The 20047-nt window shown below is 65.3% G+C and overlaps 1 protein-coding gene across 3 annotated transcripts; it reads right to left on the bottom strand.

Annotated features, from left to right (window-relative positions):
• Positions 1–21: 21 nt before the first annotated feature.
• Positions 22–19993, bottom strand: TERT (telomerase reverse transcriptase). 3 transcript variants are annotated; one of them, XM_059173574.1, is made up of 16 exons: positions 19765–19993; positions 18345–19638; positions 15185–15380; positions 13753–13933; positions 12642–12821; positions 12146–12304; positions 9651–9746; positions 9044–9129; positions 8034–8147; positions 7626–7697; positions 6709–6897; positions 3789–3915; positions 3406–3467; positions 2166–2290; positions 1386–1523; positions 22–942 (listed from the first exon to the last, which is right to left on the bottom strand). In XM_059173574.1, exons 1-16 carry the CDS (start codon positions 19981–19983, stop codon positions 839–841), a joined length of 3342 nt encoding a protein of 1113 aa, XP_059029557.1. In that variant the 5' UTR covers positions 19984–19993; the 3' UTR covers positions 22–838. The 3 variants fall into 3 exon arrangements, with proteins under 3 accessions (XP_059029557.1, XP_059029559.1, XP_059029560.1); XM_059173576.1 differs by lacking the exon at positions 8034–8147; XM_059173577.1 differs by lacking the exons at positions 22–942; positions 1386–1523; positions 2166–2290; positions 3406–3467 and adding an exon at positions 8902–8923.
• Positions 19994–20047: the final 54 nt, after the last annotated feature.

Genomic DNA, 20047 nt, shown 5'->3' on the forward strand with positions numbered 1-20047 from the left:
CACAGGCACAGGTGTCTGTAATTATGGAAAACAGGACAGACGCCCACGCAGGCTGTGTTTAATACGAACGCGGAAAATGGAAGCCTCTAAGAGCAAAGCCTTGGCGTGTTCTTTCTGTGGCTCCCAGGAATAACCGGGAGCGGCAGGTCCAGGGGGAGGAGGCCACACGGAGGAGCACCACCAAGATGACACAGGGCCACCGTGTATGGAGCAAGAGCTGGAGGGGAGGAGTTGGAAGTGGGGGTGGTGGCAGGCGCAGCGGGCCAGACACTCAGGCTCCAGGAGGCCGTGGGGGGCAGGGCAAGGTCACAAGGATGGGCGGGGTGGGTCCAGCCCAGAACAGCTGACTGGGCCCTTGGCTTCTGGGCAAAGCTGAGCAGGCACAGACTTTGGACGCCGTGCGGGGACGGCTCGGGGCACAGACCGTATGGGCCTGGGTGCTGGACAGGCAGCGGTAAGGAACCACACCCACCACCAGGCGCCCTCAGGGACATGTGTGCAGACTCGGGGAGTCCCCAGCCAGGGGCAGGGCAGGGTGACAAAGGTCCAGACAGGCTCGGCTCGCCAGCCCAGTGCTCCCGCCTGCCCTCTCCTGGTGGTCTGTGCCCGAAGAACACAAGGAAACCACTTGGATGGGGAGAGGGTGCTGGGTAGGCTCTCCTCCCCAAGGACGTGGGGGCAGACCTCTACAGGGGGCGCCGGCCAGCAGCTCAAGTGTCAGGGACTCAGGGGAGAAAAGGTCCAGACCTGAAGGTGAGCCGGCAGCTCCCACCGCGTGAAGTCCCAAGGCCCGGGCTTGGGGGTCTTAGAGGTCTCTCTGGGCTGCGCGGACAGGTGGTCAGTCCAAGATGGTCTTGAAGTCTGCAGTCAGGCTGGGGTCAGCCGCTGCCTCCAAGGCGGCCAGTGTCGCCCTTGGGAGCTGTCGGCACAAGTGCCCTTGGGCTGGAAGGGGACAAGTGACATGAGAATGCCCTGGAAGAAGCTGACCTTTGCGCAAGGCCAAGGTTGGGCAGGTGTGGTCCATCCCTGTGCAGGCCAAGCTCGGGGGGCTGGGTGGGCTGGGGTGTGCAGGACAGACTTCCTGCTGGGGCACCCCCTGCCCATGTTAGGGCAGCCAGGGCAGAGGCCTAGGGACACAGGTTGCGAGTGTAGATGACAGCCAGGCCAGTGGGGCTGGAGGGAGTGATGTGGCCTTGGCCTCTCCCCAGACCAGGGTCGAGGTGTGGGGAGGTCGAGTGAGCAGGGAGGCATGCGAGGCCCCAGGGTGAGAGCCTGCGACCCAGGGCACCTGCACCCACCATGGGGGCTCCTGGACCCACCCACCGCCACGCAGACGTGGGCGACGTTGCTTGCGCACACACAGCAGACGGGGCGCCTCCACTTACCTGCCCGGAGTGCCCCCAAGAGACACCGGTAGGTACCACTGTGACGAGCGAGCTTGAGCCAGAAGGCCTGGAGGCAGAGCCACCGCGCAGCCTCGGAGGGAAACAGGCCGGAGGCGCCCTTGGCCCCCAGGGACATCCCTGCGTGGGGGCGTGGCGGGGGGATGTGACATAGACAGACAGGCTAAGACCACGCCCGGAAAGACCATGTGCTCCGAGGTGCCCGATGCTGCCTAGGGTCCCTGCAGCCCCGTCCATGAGCCGGGGAGCAGGGGCAGAGGTCGGGGGTCAAACGGGCAACGTCAATTCAAGATCAGCCCCGAAACAGGCCCCAGGGAACCCTGACTCCGGGCGCTTTGGTCCTGTTCTCAAAAGCAACCCACACCAAATGAAGTAAAACGGGCCCGAGGGTCGTGGCGCGGCCTGAGCTACAGACCGGCCAGCGGCTTCCAGGATGAAGCAGAGCAGGCCAGGGATGGTCCTCGGGATGCCTGGAGGAGGCCGGGCTGCAGACCGGCCGGAGCCTCGCCTCCTCTCCACTGTGGGCCTGGATCTGTGCATGAGGTCGAGGGCACCAAGGGGGGGCAGGGGGTGCTGACACCCCCAGGCCCGACGGGCGAGCTCCCGGAGCCCGCAGCCGCGCCGCGCCGTAACCGTAAGCGTGCCGGGGCCCATACACTGCCGGGGCCCATACACCGCCGGGGCCCATACACTGCCAGCGCCACAGCCGACCCCACAAAACCCATCAGCCCGCACCCAATAACCCCGGCCCTCCGCGCACACCTGTGTTCCTGGCTTTCAGGAGGGAGTAGCAGCGTGACGCGGTGTCCGAGATGATGCGGAGGAAGAAGGCGGGGTTCTTCCTCACCGGCTGGTCAAATGGAAACTGGAGCACACACGCGTGGAACCTGACGAAGGGACGCCTCGTGGCAGGAAAGCCCTGGGGCTGGGACGCGTGCGTGCTCATGCCTGCGTCCGTGTGCACGTGTGTCTGTGCGTGTGCGCATGTGTCTACGTGTGCATGTGCTCCTGTGTGTCTGCGCGTGCCCGGGGCCACAGGACAAGCCCCTCCCCAGGTGGCTCCTGCTCTCGCTGACCACCCGGGCCCCTTCTGGAGTAACGGGCTTGTGCTTTGCTCGCCCAGCACCTGACTTCACACGCACGGGAACCCGCTGAGGTGGGAGCCCTGTCCTGCCAGTGGGAGACCACAGCCAGCTTTGGAAACAAGAGTGCACGACTTTAGGTCACACAGACTCGCCCAGGCTTGACACGGATGCCCGGCCCCTTGTCCATCTGTCCTGACTGTGGCTGGAAGTTAGCGGCTCTCTGAGCAGCCAGAGGCAGGTCTCCCTTGCAAACCAGACCAAAGCCTGGCTTTGTGTCTGAGGCGACGGCAGCCACTGTGACACCTGGGTCAACAGGGTCCGAGGTGACAGTGTCTCCCAAAGAGCTACAGGAAGGCACGAGCAGGGCAGGGCCCCACAACTGCCCAGCCACGCCCCACTTCTCAGCAAGATGACCTGGAGCCATCCAGGGACCAGGAATGTTCCAGAAGCACATGGGGCCTGAGATGTTCTCGTTACAGGGACAGGAATGACAACTGGGCTGTTTGGGGGCCACAACCCTTTCTGTGGGGACATCAGAGGCTGCGGGCCCTCCCGTCCCTGCCTAATCACCTCCGCGACCTGAGCCCTGTGGCGTCTGCCTTCCCCTCTGCACGCGGACTGCCTGCACCTGCCTCGCACCCCAGGCCCCTGCAAGGGTCCTGGTCAGTGCATAAGAGTGGGGACACCCAGGCCACACTGGCCACCCACTGCTGCCTGGTGACGGGACCGACGCGTCCAACCACGCGCGGTGCACACACACACACACACACACACACAGCTGCAAGTCTGCAGTGAAAACCCGGCAAATACCGCATCCTTCAATCCTGGGACAGCAGAGGGCAGGGCGCACGGCCAGGCTGAGGGAGGGCCGGGGCCGCCGCAGTCCTGTGGTGTGGCCGTGTGGCCGGGGAACCCACCTGTAGGCCTGCAGCAGGAATATCTTGTACATGTTTGCATAAACCGTGCAGACGCTGTTCACCTGGTCACAAAGACAGACACGTTGCGACGTCTGGAATTTAGATGTGAGTCTCGCGCTTTATCACCAGGTCAAAGCCAGGCCGTGGGTGGCAGGGGCGGCGGGAAGGGCCCGCAGGCAGGGATGGGGAGGGGAGGGCTGAGCGGTCGTCAAGCCGGGGCCCCAAGCCTTGGACGCCCACCACGGGGAGGGGCCCGTCGCCCGGAATGCCCACCGCCCAGAAGGAGGGGCCGTGGTGGGGGGCCTGAGGACATCTGCACATGGGTGCCCAGGTACAGGCTTGCACACACACGCGCACACACGCCCCGCACCGGGCACGCGCACCTGCAGGTCCAGGAACAGGGCGCAGCACTTGAGCCGCAGGAGCGCAAACAGCTTGTGCCGCAGGCTCCTCCCGGGCCGGGTGCCCTGGCTGAAGGTCAGGCTCGAGCGGATGGACGTGCGGGCGTAGCTGTGGGACAGAGCGGCCCGTGCTGAGCTGCGCGACCTTGAGGCCCGCCCACCCTCGCTGTCCGGTGCATGGGGACAGCTCTGCACACGACGCCCGGTGCCACCCTCGGGGGAGGCCTGGGCTGCGGGGTCGCAGACGGGCAGGGCCCCCCACCCCCCCACCGCACACACCGGGCCACAGTCCGGGTCACGAACGAGTTCACCCTTAGTGGCCTATGGCGCAGAGCCAGTAAAGTCCACGAGACTCACGCACACGTGCCCGTCACGCGCGAACACACGCCTCCCTGTGCGGCTTCCCAGGCGAGGGTCTGAGTGGGGCGCGGGTCCCAGCGGGGCGGGGGCCTCCCCAGCTCGGAGGCAGCTCCGGCTGCGCGGGGCCTTGAAGCCACAGCCCTGTGCCTTTCGCCTGCCTGGAGGACTTCTCACAAGAGGACAGCGTCCCCCGCACGGCCTGACCCCGAGGGTGAGGCTCACGCGTGCACACGGGGAGTGGGACGAAAGTCGCCCGCTCACACCGCGACATGGGGCCCAACCACAGGGCATTCCTGCAGCCGGCCGCGGAGGTGCCCCAGGGCCCTGTGTCGTCTGCGCGGGGGGAGGCCGTCCTCAGAGCTGCCTTCGAGCACCGAAGCTCTAGGGCCACGTTCTGTCTCACTAAGCGTGTCCACCGCAACCTCAGCCATATGAGAGCTTAAAACAAGGTTAAGTCAGCTGCGCTGCCACCACGCTGCCTTAGCTCGGTGACTCTCGCTGCCCAGCTGAGCAAATCTCTGATGACGTCCGTGACTTTTGCTTCTGGAGGACAGATTTCTGGAAGTGCACTTACCGGCAAAATGTATGAATGTCTCAAGGACTTTAATACCAAATTACTGCTTTCCAGAGAAGTCACTGGTGTTTGTCCTCAGCGACGTGCCCACGTGCCCGGGCCTGACAGGAGCACTGCCGAGGGACGGTGGGCACCTGGGAAGGAAGCTTCTCTGGTGGTGGGCAGAGCCGGGCGGAAGCGCCTCCACACGCCGCCCCCTCTCCTCCATGACCGCGTCCATCGCGACCTTGCTGCAAGCCTCCGTGTCTGACCTCTGCAGAGCTCGGGGCCACGAGGGAGGCCCCATTGCCAGCCCCGGGTTTGAATCCTGCACTGTGCTGCTGGGTGACGGGGGCAGGTCCCTTGTCTGTGCCGAAATGACACATCTGAGAAGCAGCAGCGGGCCCCACAGCCCGCGCTCGGCGAGGCCACTCGCGCTCAGAGGCACGGCGACGGTCTCTGCCCCAGGCGGGCTGCGTCCTGCTCGCTCATCCCCGCGCCACAGGGGAGGACCTTCCTGTCTTCTGAGTCCCTCTGCGCGGTCTCTGCTGCTTTGCTTCCTGTGCCCGCCCAGAACTTGCTCCCGGGCGTGCTGAGACGCACCGGCGCGTCCTTGTGGGTCTTCTCAGAAAACCAGCCGTCTTCCCCTCGCCCCCACGCAGCACCGCGGCAGACTCGCTCGTGCTCGTGCACCTGGCCCGTGGCTCTGGCCGCCTCACCCTCGCCCGGGCTGGGATGTGGGGAAGACTTGGAGTCTGCGAGACCAGCCCGCCTCGTCGCGGTCCCTTCCAGGACGCTTTCCACCCTTCCGAGTCCCCCCCACCCCGCCCGGCCCCCGCGGCCGAGGCTTCAGGGCGGCATCCGTGAGCAGGCACGCCCCGAGAGGCCCTGTGCAAGCACGGCGGCTGCCGACACCCACTTGCTCTCGGGCACTGTCACCAAATGGGACGCCAGGCTGGCGTGGCAGTGCCTGACCCCCAGATGGCCCGCGCTTCTTGGGGAGCAGAGAGCTGGTCAGGGCCGGATGGCAAGGGAGGGCTGGAGGCCGGGGCATCGGAGCCGCGTCCCAGGGATGAGGAGAGACCCAGCGAAGATGGGGGTGGACAGAGCGGGAAGAGGGGGCTGGGCTTCACACACAGCAGCAGAGACGTGGGTCCACCCGGGGAGGTGGGGCCGGCAGAGCAGGCTGGGAAGAGCACCGTGGGAACAAGCAGGACAGCGGCGGCGCCGACCAGAGAGGGGAGCCCTCCGCCGCCCCCCGCAAGGCCGCGGAGTCAGGACTCGGCGCTCACACAGGAGCGCGTTCCCGCACCCACGCCCATCCCGAGTCTGCGTCCGCGCCAAGCCTGGGGTCGCGCTGGGAGTGCTCGGGCTCAGGGAAGACTGGCCATGAGGGGCTGACCTGGGTCCCCAAATCCACATCACAGCCCCAACCCACACGACACGTGGGTCACATGGGAACTGATTAAAGCTTAGGTCGTAGGTGGGCCCTGACCCTGACAGGCCTCCTTGGAGGAAGACAGACACGAGAGATGCCAGAGCGGAGATGGACAAGAGAACACGGGGAGCCCACGGCAGAGACCACGAGCAGAAACGACCCTGCCCCGCAGCCCGAGCTCACTGGGACAGGATCCCACATGCTATGTACACGGCAGGCCGCATGCACCTCAGCCGTGCTCCCCGGGGAGGCCACGCTGCGCGTTACGGGGTGTCCTCAGGAGCTTGTGCCCAGCAGGTCCCCAAACCTCTGAACTCAGATTTACAGTGTCCCTGCAGAACACACCGGTGACCCCGTCTCCTGCACAAATTCTTCTTACCAATAAAAGCCCAGAAGACCCCTCATCTAGTGAGGGCGCTCAGTCCCAAAGAGGATGTGTTGCTGCCCCATCTGCGCGGGACGCTGGGCACCCCGGCCCGTGACCCACCCATCCCACACGGAGGCAGAAATGGGGGCATGCCACGCTGCACCCCCTCTGTGGGCGCACTCACCTGGAGTAGTCACAGGACACCTCCAGGGTCTGGGTGTCCAGCAGCAAGCCACACCAGGGGAACAGGCAGTGGGCCGGCAGCTGGAGGGGAGCCGTGCTGCCCAGGGCCATGTCCTCCACGGGGAAGTTCACGGCCGTCTTCTGCAAGTTGGCTGAGCAGCCATACTCGGGAACGCCCCTGACCAGGGTCCTGAAGCAGAGCGGCCAGGTCAGCGCCTGGGAGGAGGGGCACCGCCAGGGGCGCTGGAGCACTCATGCGGGGGGACGGCCACGGTGCTGAGCCGGAGGGAGCCGGAGCCAAGGACGTGGCGGCGGGTGCGGGTGCTGCCCTGGGGAGTGGGGCTGCTTCCCCGGAGCCCCTTAGAAGTTGGGGTGCGCAGCACACTGGGCGGATGGCAGAGGGGGCTGTGCTGCACGCACAGGAAAAGAAGTGAGGCCGCGACTATGCTCGTGGGGCCTCCCTTTTTCCCTGTAGCCACGTGGGGGACACGGTCTGTCTGGACTTGCTAAACAGGGTTGCTACAAGGCCTGGGCCCATGTGGGGGTTGGATATTTTGCCAGAATTAAATCGGGCACATGGGGCCCTCAGTGCCGTCCTGCTCAAGGCCTGGCGTCCAGGGGCTTCCTTTCAAGCGTGGTTTTCCAGGGGAAGAGAAAGTGCGTAACCAAGGGGGCTTTGCTCTGGTTGCTGGCTGTGTGGACCAACCTGTCACCGCGAGCCTGGCCACGGGGGAGTCCCCAGGCTCTGAGGGAGCACGAGTCCCACAGACGCACCCCAGCACCACCCTCCACCTGGCAGCCTGCACGGGGCGCCTGGCAAATGTAAATCTGCCTCGCGACGGGGGCTCTTGCTCCGGGAGCCAGGTCAGCGGCCCCCCAGCATCGGGAGTGCCACGGGGACACGTGTGGGGGACTCACCTGAGGAAGGCCTGCGCTCGCTTCAGGTGGGGCGTGACGAGCAGGAAGTCGTCCACCAGACGCAGGAGCAGGCTGCAGGGCATGGGAGAGCCGGGCTGCGGCGGCGTCCCCGTTCACGAGGACAGGTGCAAAGTCACTTCCCCCAAAGGACTGAGCCAAAGGCTGACCTCGCAGGTCGTGGGAGTGCCGGGGGCGCACGGGCAGGGACACAGCTGCGGGTCACAGCTGGTGGAAACACCCAGGCCCCGACAGTGCTCAAAGCCACCACTAAGCCTACACTCGAGACCCACTCATGACCCCCCACGTGACTGAACATAGAGCCACAGGCCCCTGTCCACACCCAGCGGACCCGAAACGCAAGGTGGAGGTGAAAGCAAGTCGCCGCACGCGCACCCTGAGGGTCCGTACCCGTCCTGCTGGATGCCAGGAAACAGCCTGCGCTCCATGTCCCCGTAACACAGGCTGCACAGCAGGGTGGACAGGACGGAGCCCTGTGGGATCCCCTGACACTGGATGTACGACCTGGGGGACAGGACGCAGGTAGGAGGAGGCCCCCCGGGCCTCGCACTCATTACAGACACATGTGCCGCAGCCTACAGACACGCAAACCACACGCACATGGAGACCCACCACACGCAGACCAGCACGCGTGTGGACCATGTACGCAGACTGCAGACACACACGCAGACCAGACAGACACACAGACCACACTTGTATGCAAACCACATACGCAGACACACAAGCAGACCACACACGCTGGTCAGGCGCCGGCGCACACCTCAGAGTGCACGTGGATCAAGGGCCACTGTGCACCCCATGGAGCCCTGACAAATGTCTGTCCACACGTGCAACGGTCCACATGGGTCTGACCTTTTCTATAAAGGTCCCCGCAAGCAGAGAAGCAGGTGGGGCGCCTCTGAGGGAGCCCCGGGGGGTGGACACAGCAATGACCTTTGCCCCAGAGCAAGTTCCCCTCCGGTCCGGGTGCTGCGGACAAGCCCGCGGCCTCTGGGAAGGCGGCCCGCGGTACACCCGTCAGCAGTGTTTCTCAGGACGCATTTCAGATGTAATTACAGGTAACAAGTGCCACAATCAGTCATAACATGAGAATAACGAAACATTCTCTAACTAAAAAGCTTCTGATTCCCAGAGCACAGGGAATGATCCCCGGGAAGGTGCCCATATCTCCAGTTGACCTCTAACGACCTTCACCGTGAGCCGGAACCCTCAGGACCGGTGCTCTCACCCCACCCCGGGGGCCCCCGTGGGCACTCACCCAGGAAAGTCTGCTTCTGTTTCTATAAATTAAAAAATTATCTGCTGACATTTAAATGCCAAAGGACTCCCCAAGCCCCAGGAGCCGCACGGCCGCAGAGTCTGCAGGCGACCGCAGGAAGACGGCAAGGACCCCTACTCACTTGCCCCCGATCCTTATGACGTGGTTGTACACCAAGCTCAGGAAAAGCTGGAAAAGGCCGCTGCTGGCTTCGTTCAGAGAGTAGCTCTGCGAGAACAGACGGACGTGTGGGCGGGCGGGCCATGACTCTGGCCGGGATCCAGCCTGGGGATGCTGGCCCGAGGGCACGTTGCAGTGTGTGTCCCGCAGCGGCGGGCAGGAGCCCGGCAGCCAGTGAGCACAGGTCTGCGAGCCGCGGTGGCCAGCCCATCCCTGGTTCTGCAAAAGGCCACAGAGCCACGGGGCTGAGCTGTCCCCTGCCCTTGGAGGCAGTGCCTGCTCACAAGCAGGAGGAAGGCGTTTCCCCCAGAGGGTCCGTTTCAGGCGGGGACACAGGGTGAATCCAACTTGTCCTCCTAAGGGGAGGGAGCGTGTTGTCGTTCAGCCTCATGATCAAAACCGAGGGAGAAGAGGTCTCAAGCTTCCCACGAGAACTGCTGCTGCCCCGCGGCAGACAACCTGGCGGCGTAGAGCCCTAAGGGGCTGCCCCGGGGCATCTCCAGCGGCAACCGGGGGCCACCGCCGTGTCCACACCCCGCCCCGGCACACATTGTGGCCGCCTCGCCCACCTGCTCGATGACCACGGAGTCCCTGAGCGAGGTCGTCTCCTGCAGACGCTCCACAAACTGTCTCATGTACGGCGGGAGGTCTGTGAAGGTGGACACCTGCCGGCAAAGAGGAGGGGGTGAGACAGCTGCGCACCCTGGCCCGGCGGGCGGGGGTCATGTCGCAGGAGACCTCGTCCACGCCGGGGACGAGCAGGTGCCATCTGGGAACAGGAAGCCGCAGCGCTGGGAACAGGTACGGACCGCGGAGCTCGGGAACCGCCCACCTGGTCAGTCCCCTGTCTTTGTCTTTGGGGGGGGTCCTGTCTTCCCAAGACCCCTCCCTGATGCCTGAACCTTCACCGTGGGAGGTGAAGCCCAAGCAGGAGGCAGTGGGGGTCCCGGCCACCCAAGCAACCAGGATGGAGGAGCTGGTCTGGGGCGGAGGAGACTGCAGAGAAAGGAGCCAAACCGCCATTTCTTCCCTAGGCCCACTGCCTCTGGGCACTGGGAGCGCCGGGGGCTGCTGGGAAGGGCCGCTGAAGCAGGGAGAGGCCGTGGAGGGGACCCAGGCGCTCTCTGGTGAGCACAGGGGCCACGGCGGGGAGGGGGGAAGGGGGCCAGCGGCCAGCGCCATCCGAATACAGCGCTCACCACTCCCTCACTGTGGGGGGAGTCAGTCTCCTTCGCAGAGAAAACCAGTATTCTGTGAAACCTATGGTTCACTGGCTTCGTTCAAGGCTGGCCGCTCACGGACACCAGCGGCAGGAGTGACCACGAGGGAGACCACAGCGGACGTGCCGGGAACCTGCCTGCGGCTGAGGCCGCTACGGAGTGGCCGGGGTTTGAAGATCAGTCCAGACCGACAACGAACAACACAGCGAAACAAGGAGAAAGGAAAGAGGAGCCAGAGACAGAGTCCGAGAAAGCCACCCGCGGCGCTGGGAGCTGAGGGCAGGGTCGGCGGGGCGGAGAGCCCGAGGAATGGGCGAGCCAGCCGGGGGTCCCACGGAGAGAAGCCGCAAACAAGCCCCCACAGGCGTCCCGGAAACCGGCTCCCGTGCACGGAGCGCTGAGCGCAGGAGCTGCGCCCACGGAAATGCCCATGGAAACGCCCGACAGCATCGCCACCGCGAGACACAGACAGCGGACCAGAAAGGAAGCGGAGTCAGCCACCCAACCCTGCCAACCTGGCTCCGTCGACGTGAAACACTTCTGCTCGTGCAAACATCCCGCTTGTGACCAAAAGGGCAGAGACAGATGGAGAAGGCACCTGGACCAGGGGCTGGCACCAGACACGGGAAGAACCCCGAGAAGTCCCTGACAAGTGGCTCATGGCTTGTCGCAAGCAGGAGCTGACCTCACGGGCCTCTCACACACGGGGACACGCAAGTGGCTTCCGCAGGGCGCTGGGCAGGCACGTCGTGGGGAGGCTGGACCCGGCACAGTGCGGCCGCCCTGATCGCGTGGCTGCGGGCTCAGCCGACCCCCATGGCGCACATAGCAGTGTGGTCGGGCACCGTCCGCCGACGTGCAAGGCTCTGCCTCAGCAACGCCCCAACAGCAACGCGAGCTCTCGCCAATGGATGCCCCATTGGGGGAATGTCTACCCCACCGTGGGCGCCCGCTGATGCCCACCCAGCAGGAGGCAGAGCCCTGCCAGGCAGCATCAGGGCAACCCCGCCACGACCGGAGAGGGAAGGACCGCCACCCATGTTCGGGCTCGCCTTGGAGCAGAGGGAACCAGACAAGAAGGGCATGTTCCGCCCCACGTCACATTTGTGGACTTCGAGACGGGTCCCTGAGTCCACATGGCTGACGTCAGAGCAGGGGACACTCTGGAGAGGGGTAGGGGGTCCGGTGGGCACCTGTGACGTTCTGCGTCTCAACCCCATGGTGGCTGCCACCTGCGCCACACGTGTCAACCCCCCACTCCTTGCGGCTCAGGGCTTGCGACCCACACTTAGCCTCACGCCGCAGGTGCTCCCGGGGGCTCTCCCCAGACTTCCCGGGTCAGCGCCTTTCCCTTGGCAGCCTTCTAGCGCCCCCATCACGGTGCGCTCCGCAGGCCTGGCTGCTCTGACGGGTGGCGGGAAACTGCCACAAGCTGACCGGGCCGCTTGTCCTTCCCCAGGCCTGGGGAAGGGGGGAGGGGCACCCAGACCCTCAGCTCTGCTGTGTGGCAGGGGCAGCGAGTGAGGCCCAGGCGTCCACGCAGTGCTCTCCTCTCCCGCAGCACTGGCCCATGGGGCTCACTCTGCCCTCAGCATGGCCTCGGGCCAGGCCAGGCTCCCACGGGGCGTCGGCAGGGACATCAGCCCCGCCGCAGCTGGCATCCCGGGGGCCCGGCTTCTGGAAAGGTACAGCAGGAGGCAGCGGCCCACGGGGTGAGACTCGGACGTAGCAGCAGTGAGAGCGTGGGACCACTTCTGGGGCTGGGGGAGGGTGGGCAGACCCACGGCACGGACACGTCCACACGAGACACCCTCGTCAGGGAGCACACGCCCCGTGGCTCTTACATGTCTCTTGAAGGACCTGCGGACGTGCCCCTGGGCGGTTCTCCGGACCACGGCGTAGCGACGCAAGCAGTAGGTGTTTTCATGAGGCCTGAGCACGTTGGCGACGACCTCGGCCAGCCTGTCCTGGGGGAGGGCGTCGTACGCCCCCGTCACGTCCACCTGTGCGGGACGGACGTGCTGTTTACGCGCTGTGCCCGGGGGGCCTCACGGATGCAGGAGGACTGAGACACCCTGACTCCCAGCGTCTCCCGTCTCCGGGGCACACATCTGTGCCACGGCCCCCAGACTCAGCTGCAGGGCAGGCCTGCGACCCTGTCTACACCCGGAAATGTGACGGGGCTTCCCCAGGGGATGCTCTGTTAGTGCAAACTCAGGGAATGAAGGCCAGCCACAGCCCATGACGCACGGCCAGCTGGTCGGGGGGACCACTCCCACAGGCCAGACGTGCCCAGCTGGCTCACTCGGGCATGGGCTCAGGATGGAACCGGGCACCCACCTTGACGAAGTACAGGCGGGGCGCTGGGTCCTGGGCCCGCACGCGCAGCACAAAGTCGTGCCAGGCCCTGTGGATGTCGTCCATGCCCAGCACGGAGGCCCCCAGGAGTCTGGGGCGCCGGGCCCGCTCGTAGTTCAGCACACTGAACAGCGTTTTCACTTGCGAGGTGAGATGCTGGATCTGTGGGGCCGGCCCGGGGCAGAGGCAGCACCCCCAGAAGACGCCCATCACACAGGGGCCACGTCAGACCTCCCTGCCTCGGCCTGCTGGGCCCCACAGGCCCCCCAGCATCCCCCAGACTCGACTCCGGAAGGGCCAGAGGACCGATCACCCCACACATCCTCGAACCCTGGCTTCTCCCTAGGGACCCGCTGCAGGGTCTGGAAACTGCGGAAAGAGCAGCTGCAGGCGTCTCTCTCCTCCTCCTGCCAAGCGCCCACCAGACGAGGCAGGGACCCCACAGCCCACCATGGAGGAGCGCCCCTTCATGCAGACCCAACCCGGTGTCCGGTCAACATCAACAGCCTGGCTTTCTCATCCGGGGACACACATGACAAAATCACCCCCGCTCTGTGGAACCACTCAGAAAGGGTCAGAGCTCTGGTGACAGAGATGCCGTTGGCGGGGACCACGGAGTGTGCCAGGCACGGGGTGACACCTGCGGGGGAGGCGTGTGCTAGGCACGGGGGTGAGACCCATGGGGAGGGGTGTAAGGCACAGGGGTGAGATCCTGCGGGGGAGGCGTGTGCTAGGCACGGAGGGGAGGCCCTGTGTGGGTCACTGGAACCCCAGCAGGCTGGTGGCAGGTGAACAACCCAGTTCTGTCGTTGGCTCATGGCGAGTACCGAGGACCCTGCTGCTGCAGAGGTCCAGAAGCCCCAGAAGCCAGGGGCTCGGCGTGGCCAGCTTGTGTCACAAGAACCTGTGGGTCCCCGGGGTCTGCCTAGCATCCTGCAGGCCTGGCATTCCTACAGGCTCCTTGTCTAACTGTGGGCACACGTCCCATCAATGCAGCCTGACCGCCACAGACCTCCTCCTGACCTCCTGTCTACCTGCACACCGAGCCGGGGTTCCTGGGCTCCTGACTTAGAAACGAAACAGCAGCGCTGACCTTCTTGTCTCGGCACAAGGCTCTGGCTCCCGCCACATAGTCCATGTTCACAATCGGCCGTAGCCCACCGGGCTTGGGGAGGAAGCGGAGTCTGGACGTCAGGAGAGTCGCCCTGGCTTCGTGCTGTCTTCGCACCTCTGCGGCGGACAGCTCTCGAAGGCGCACGCTGGTGCAGTGCTGCCTGAAACACAGAGCCTCGTGGGCCATGGCTGGGCGGGTGCGCGGGAAGCGCAGGGTGGGCGGGCCTGCCTGAGAGCCGCCGGGCTCCTGAAGCGCCCGTGCCAGACACCAGTCACCCAGGACGCCGAGGCCGGCCACCTGCAGGAGCCCCTCCCACAGCAGGTGCCGGACACCAGGGTCCCTCCAGGCAGAGCCCTGGGAGGCCCAGGCGGGAGCAGCTGGGACCCTTGGACAAGGGTGGGTGAGGGGGTGACCGATGCGGCCCCCCAGAGGAATGGAGCCATCTCTGCGTGGGCCTGTCAGCTCCCGGCAGCCTCTCCCCCACCACAGCCCACAGGCCGGCCCCAGCAAGGAAGCGCGGTAGGCGAGCCCAACCCCCCGGGGCCTCTGATGCCCACCAGACAGAGGGACAGTTTACACAGTCCCCACAAGGACTCTCAGGAGCCATGAGATAGCTGAATCATTACACAGGCCACACTGTTACCTCGAACCCACAACAGAGGTTGCCCGACCCTCTCCCAGGTGCCGGAGGACACAGCCCAGCTCCCTCGGCGGAGATGCGCTGAGTCAGGGCACGGGCTTGGCCCAAGTGTGAGACGCAGCCCAGGAGCACCCATGTCGCCACTTTGGGGCCTTGCCAAGCCCTGTGAGGACACAGCCTCCTAGCCAGGGCTTGTCCTTCAGACTGGCAGACTATCCCCGACGGGACCCCGAGCCAGCCTGTGGCCAACACGCTCCTTCAGTGGACAGGACACAGCCCTGCAGACAAGCCGAGCAGCCACTCCGGCAAGGCAAGCTGGAAGGTTCTGCCTCAGGGGCCCCTGCCCGAAGCACACCTGTGCCGGATTCTGCCTGCACACCACCCACGGCCCAGACCGTCCCGCTCGTTCTGCGTGAATTCGAGGAGCATTTGACCCACATACCAGGGTCAAGCCAACGACCTGCCTGCGAGCTTGTTTCCATTCAGTACAAACTTCTCCCCTTCCGAGAGCCTGGACCCCAGGTGGCACAGACTCTGACATCTCCAGTGAATGAAAGGGGCCCCAGAAGTCCGTGCCCAGGGTGGGACTCCCAGTGAGGGGTACCCGGAGGCATGGAGCCAGCTGGAGGGTCAGGACAGGGGGCTGTCATCTGTGCACACGGGGGGGGGCAAGACAGGGAGCTGTCATGTGCACACACAGGGGGATGGGACACAGGGCCGTCATGTGCACACATGGAGACAATTGTGAGCGCGCGGCACTGGCAGAGACACCTGACTCCCAGGGTCTGTAACGGGCTCCAGACGCTCTTCCGGTAGAAAAAGAGCCGGTTCTTCTGAAACGTGGTTTCCGTGACGTAGAAAAATGACCTGAGCAGCTCAACCACGTAGGTGCCCATCAACCAGCACAGAAGCCTGGCCAGGACCCCTTCTCTACGGCGGTGCTCGGCGGCCGGCACACTGCAAGCCCCTGGAATGGAAAAGGCACAGACCACAGTGTCCGCTCTGCCCGTCGCAGCCACACTGGCCGCTCAAAACGGGCAGGCGGGGACTGAGGCTCAGGGAACACGATCCTCGGCCCGAGGGGGGACACATGCCATTATCACATGTCTGCTGACCGCAGGACGAGAACACTTTGGACTTGTGGCGGAATAAGACATTACTGGTTTCATGTTTCCTTTGCTACTTTATAACGTGGCTACCAGAGTTTCAATGACGCAGGCAGTCCCGTCACATTTCTACTAGACAGAGAGGGGCTTCGTCATCCGTCCTGGCTTCCGAGCAGGATGGAGAAGCAGAGACCCGCTCTCCCTGGGGGGACCTGGCCATTCAGCAGCATCGCCGCTAGGCAGCAGGGTCCAGACGTACCTGGGGCTTCCCAGACCAAACCACATAGGGGCTAAGGGCCGCCAGACACTGTGCAGCTGGGAACAGGCACCAGAGAGCCGCGAGAACTTAACACAGGACCGTAGACACGCACCACGGGAATGCGACGTCACTCCGTGCGGCCGGGGACACGTGCCACGGACCCAAACTGTCCTCTGTACTCTACTCTGTGCACTTGGCAGGAAGGGGACCCAGAATCTGGTCTGGGGGAGAGGACAGAACAGTGAGAGAGGGGCGGGGACACAAGGCAGGGACAGACATCAACGACCACTGACCAGAACATAGCACGACCTCTAACCGGGGGCATGACTAAGTGGGAGATCACATCAGGCCCTCGTGCTGCTCAGGACAAGGAACCCCGAGAGGACAGCAGAGCTCGCGGCTCCCAGCCGCCACCGGCGCAAACCGGGAAGGAGGGCGGAGTGGGAGAGGCACATGGCTCCCTGCAAACGCGGACTCGGGCGCAGGAAAGGCAGACCAACTGGGAAGAAAGATGAGGGGCGTCGGGCACGTCTAGAGTCAAGGAAAGAAGTCCGATTCTCCAGGTTAGTGGAAAAGATCGCCGGACTGGACGAAAGCCAAAACAGCAGCTGCTGACCAGCAGGGCCCAAACCGCGAGGCTCCAGGAAGGCTGGACGCCGACGCCCGCCAGGAGAGAGCTGGCACGCCACTCGAGGGCATCAGGACAGAAGTTAACGTAATGGGCGTGTCCCCAGACTGCCCCACATCTGCAATGCTCACACCTGGTACAACCTGACCGATACCATCGGAACAGAGAGGAACGGACAAACCCGCCCCAGAGGAAGACAGCACTGCCCCCAGCATCTCACCCTCAGCACAGCGACGGGGGTCTCGGGTGGCATGAATGTGATGGCCGGCCGCAGGCCTGCAGACACACGAGGACAGGCACGTCTGCCCACCTCGAGCAGCCCGGACCCCGCAGACAGGCCCCGCACAACCGAGTCACGAGTCAACAGAAAAGATCACTCAGAGCCCAGCAGCTCGCCGACCAAAGACGACATCGAACAAGAAACGGAAACTTCTCAGAAGCGACTGAAACCGGACACGGGCAGCAAACAGAAGCTGGCGCACAGCTAAGACACAGCCAGGAAGGGAGCACGGCTGATCACCAGCCGGGCACTCAGACAGGCACGCCGGCGACCCTGATGGCAGGGCGGGCGGCAGGGACACGGCTCTCCTCCCAGTGAGGACCCTACGGAGACACCAGACTCCACTCCGAAGGTCAAGGCCCCTGTTCAGACCATGGTGGGCACGCGTAAGCCCACGGGACGGGATGACAGAGCACAGCCACACAGACCCCCCGTGCCCAGGGTCAGGGAACAAGAGCTGCCACCAGCCCAACACGGGCCGGAGGGGGACAGGCTGTGGGGGCGGGGGGCACCTCCCCAGGTTTCCTCAGGAATCCATTCTGTGATGTCTAGTGACACTGGGCAGCAGATGGGGACAGCCCAGCAGTCTGGCCTCCGGGGATGGGGACAGGAATAAGAGGGCAGAGTGGCAAGCAGGATGCTGGTCGAGGCTGGCGTGACAGAAACCGAGCCCTGCCCAGATGACGGTCTGCCCGGGGAAGAGGCGTTCCAGCCGGGTAGGGTGGAAACGGTGGCCCAAGGGCCATGCCTAGAGAACCCTGGTCTCATCTGTTCAGCCCCGTGGGCAATGTGCGTGGCCACAGTCGCGGGAAGGACCAGTCCACCAGGGCCACGGCTCCAGTGTTCAAGGACACAGGGAGGTCCAGGGGCTGGGCCCATCACTCGGGAAAGCACCAGGTCCTTCCTGTGTGCGGTGCACGGGGCACGGCAGACCTCGTATGAAGCTGGGGACGGGGCCACGGAACTCAACACTTTCCACCAGGTGAGCGGTAGCCTGAGAACACCGGTGCTGTGCTGGACACCTTGGAGGGTCAACCATGCCGCGCCAGGAAGGGAGTGGCTGGTTATGGGCACACAGGCATGTCCAGTGCGAAAGTTCTAGAAACATGCTGTGCAACACGGCCCTTACGCTCTGCAACGTGTCCTGTAGACTAAACCATTCATTAGGAGGGTGGATCTCAGGCGGCATGCTGTTTTCCCACGATTAAAACACAAAACTTACATGCCCAAGTTATTGGAAAGATGCTCAGAGCCTCTCGGGGAAGCGGAAAGGGTGTCCCCTTGGAGGCCATCACAATCCCGATCTTTGGAGATGAGACGGGTGCACTTTAAGCCCTGCCGTGGGAGACTGAGATGGATACCCCAGGAGGTGACCCTGGTTCGGAGAGGGCTCGCCAATCTTCTCATCTAGGAGTCTCAGATGTCTTGCGAGCTTGGCAGGGGGGTAGATCAAATGGCAAAACCCCAGGGTCTCTCCTTGTTGCCACTCCCCACCAGGGACTGTGGTCGGTGGCTGGACCTGCATCCCCACATCTGCTCCCCGCGCGTGTCCCCAGGGCCTGCCTCAGTTCATGTAAAGCGGGCAGGAGGGGTCAGAGGCGGAGGGAGGGGCCTGGTCCTGCAGGTCCAAGCAGGCACCTGCGGCCTCTGCTGCTCACCTGGGCTCCCCCGCAGCCAGGCGCAGTCCTGCACTTTCATCTTCCACGTCAGCTCCTGTGGCGAGAGCTTGGCGTGCTTCCCCAGAGAGATGAACTTCTTCACGTTCCTCAAGAAGCGGCGCTGGTTGTGCCTGGAGCCCCAGAGCGCGGGGGGTACCAGCCGGCACAAGCAGGCCCGCAGGAAAGTGTACACCTGCCAGGGGCTGCTGTGCTGCCGCAGAAGCCGGACCAGGCGCCGAGGGTCCGTGTTCTCCTCGGGAGCTGCCACTGGCCTCTCCAAAGGGCAGACGCCCACTCCTCCGTGTGCCTGCTTGCTAGACGCCTCTCCAGGGGCCTGCGCCCGAAGGGGGCAGTGCGTCCTGAGGAGCGCGCGGTATGGGCACCGCGCGTGGTTCCCAAGCAGCTCCTGGAACAGAGGCCTCATCCGCCAGTAGCGCGCGGGAAGGCGGCGCGTCCTGTGGGAAGCCCCTGCTCTCTGGGGCCCGGAGCCCAGAAAGACCGTCTCCACGAGTTTCCGGGCCCCAGTCAGGCTAGGTGGCAGGGCGCTGAGCAGGAAGGAGGGGCGCAGTCGCTCCCTGCCTCCCGAGCAGTAGAGGAAGTGCTTGGTTTCGGGGTGCGCTGGCTGATGGGGTACTCCCTGGGGTCCCTGAGATGGCTGTGCCGTGGTGGAGCTGAGACGAGTCCCAAGGGGCCCTCCCTCCCAAGAGGCGGCTTCTGCAGCGACCCTGGCAGGTGTCACTGAGTGGGGTTTGCTGTCACCCCGGTGGGCCTGGTTAGACGGCCTGTGGGTCCCCTGCTCCGGCTCCGGGGTCACGCTGCGCCTGGGCCTCTTGGCTAGAGGCGGACTGCTCCCGGATCTGCCCTGCCGCCGCCGCCTTGCGCCAGACTTCCAGGCCTGGCGCGTGGGTCTGAGGTCCTTCCAGGTCCCAGGACTGTGGCCCGGGGACCCGAGGGGCCGAGCCACGGCGGCGGGGACGCAGAGGTCGTAGAGCGGAGGCCCACACACCTGGTAGGCGCAGCTCGGGGCCACCAGCACGTAGAGCGCGCAGCACGTGAGCAGGTGCGCGAGCACATCGTCGCCCACGCGGCGCAGCAGCAGCCCCCACGCGCCGCTGCCGCGCAGAGTCTCCGTCACGGTGTTGGGCAGGTAGCTGCGCACGCTGGTGGTGAAGGCCAGGGGCGGCCCGCCGCGGGCCCCGTCTAGCAGGGCGAAGCCGAAAGCCAGCACGTTCCTGGCGCCGCGCTCGCACAGCCTCTGCACCACCCGGGCCACCAGCTCCTTCAGGCAGGACACCTGCGGGGCGTGGGGGGCGGGTCCTGAGGGGCTGGGGACCGAGGCGTCCGGGGCCCGGGGGCCCGAGCGCGCGGCCCTCCCCCTCCCACCCCGGCAGGCCCGAGCCGGGTTCCCGGGGCAGCCCACCTGGCGGAAGGACGGGGCGACGGGGGGTGGCCGCGCGTCCCAGGGCACGCACACCAGGCACTGGGCCACCAGCGCGCGGAAGGCCGCCGGGTCCCCGCGCCGCACCAGCCGCCGGCCCTGGGGCCCCAGGCGCCGCAGGAAGGAGGCCAGGGGCAGCACCTCCCGGTAACGGCTCCGCAGCAGGGCGCGCACGGCGCGGCACCGGGGCGCGCGCGGCATGGCCGGAGAGGGGCGGGTCCGCGGGAGGAAGGGGCGGACCCGAGGGGGGGGGTCCGCACGAGGA

This window comes from Mustela lutreola, chromosome 5 (genome assembly GCF_030435805.1).
Source record: "Mustela lutreola isolate mMusLut2 chromosome 5, mMusLut2.pri, whole genome shotgun sequence".
Lineage (NCBI taxonomy): Eukaryota > Metazoa > Chordata > Mammalia > Carnivora > Mustelidae > Mustela > Mustela lutreola.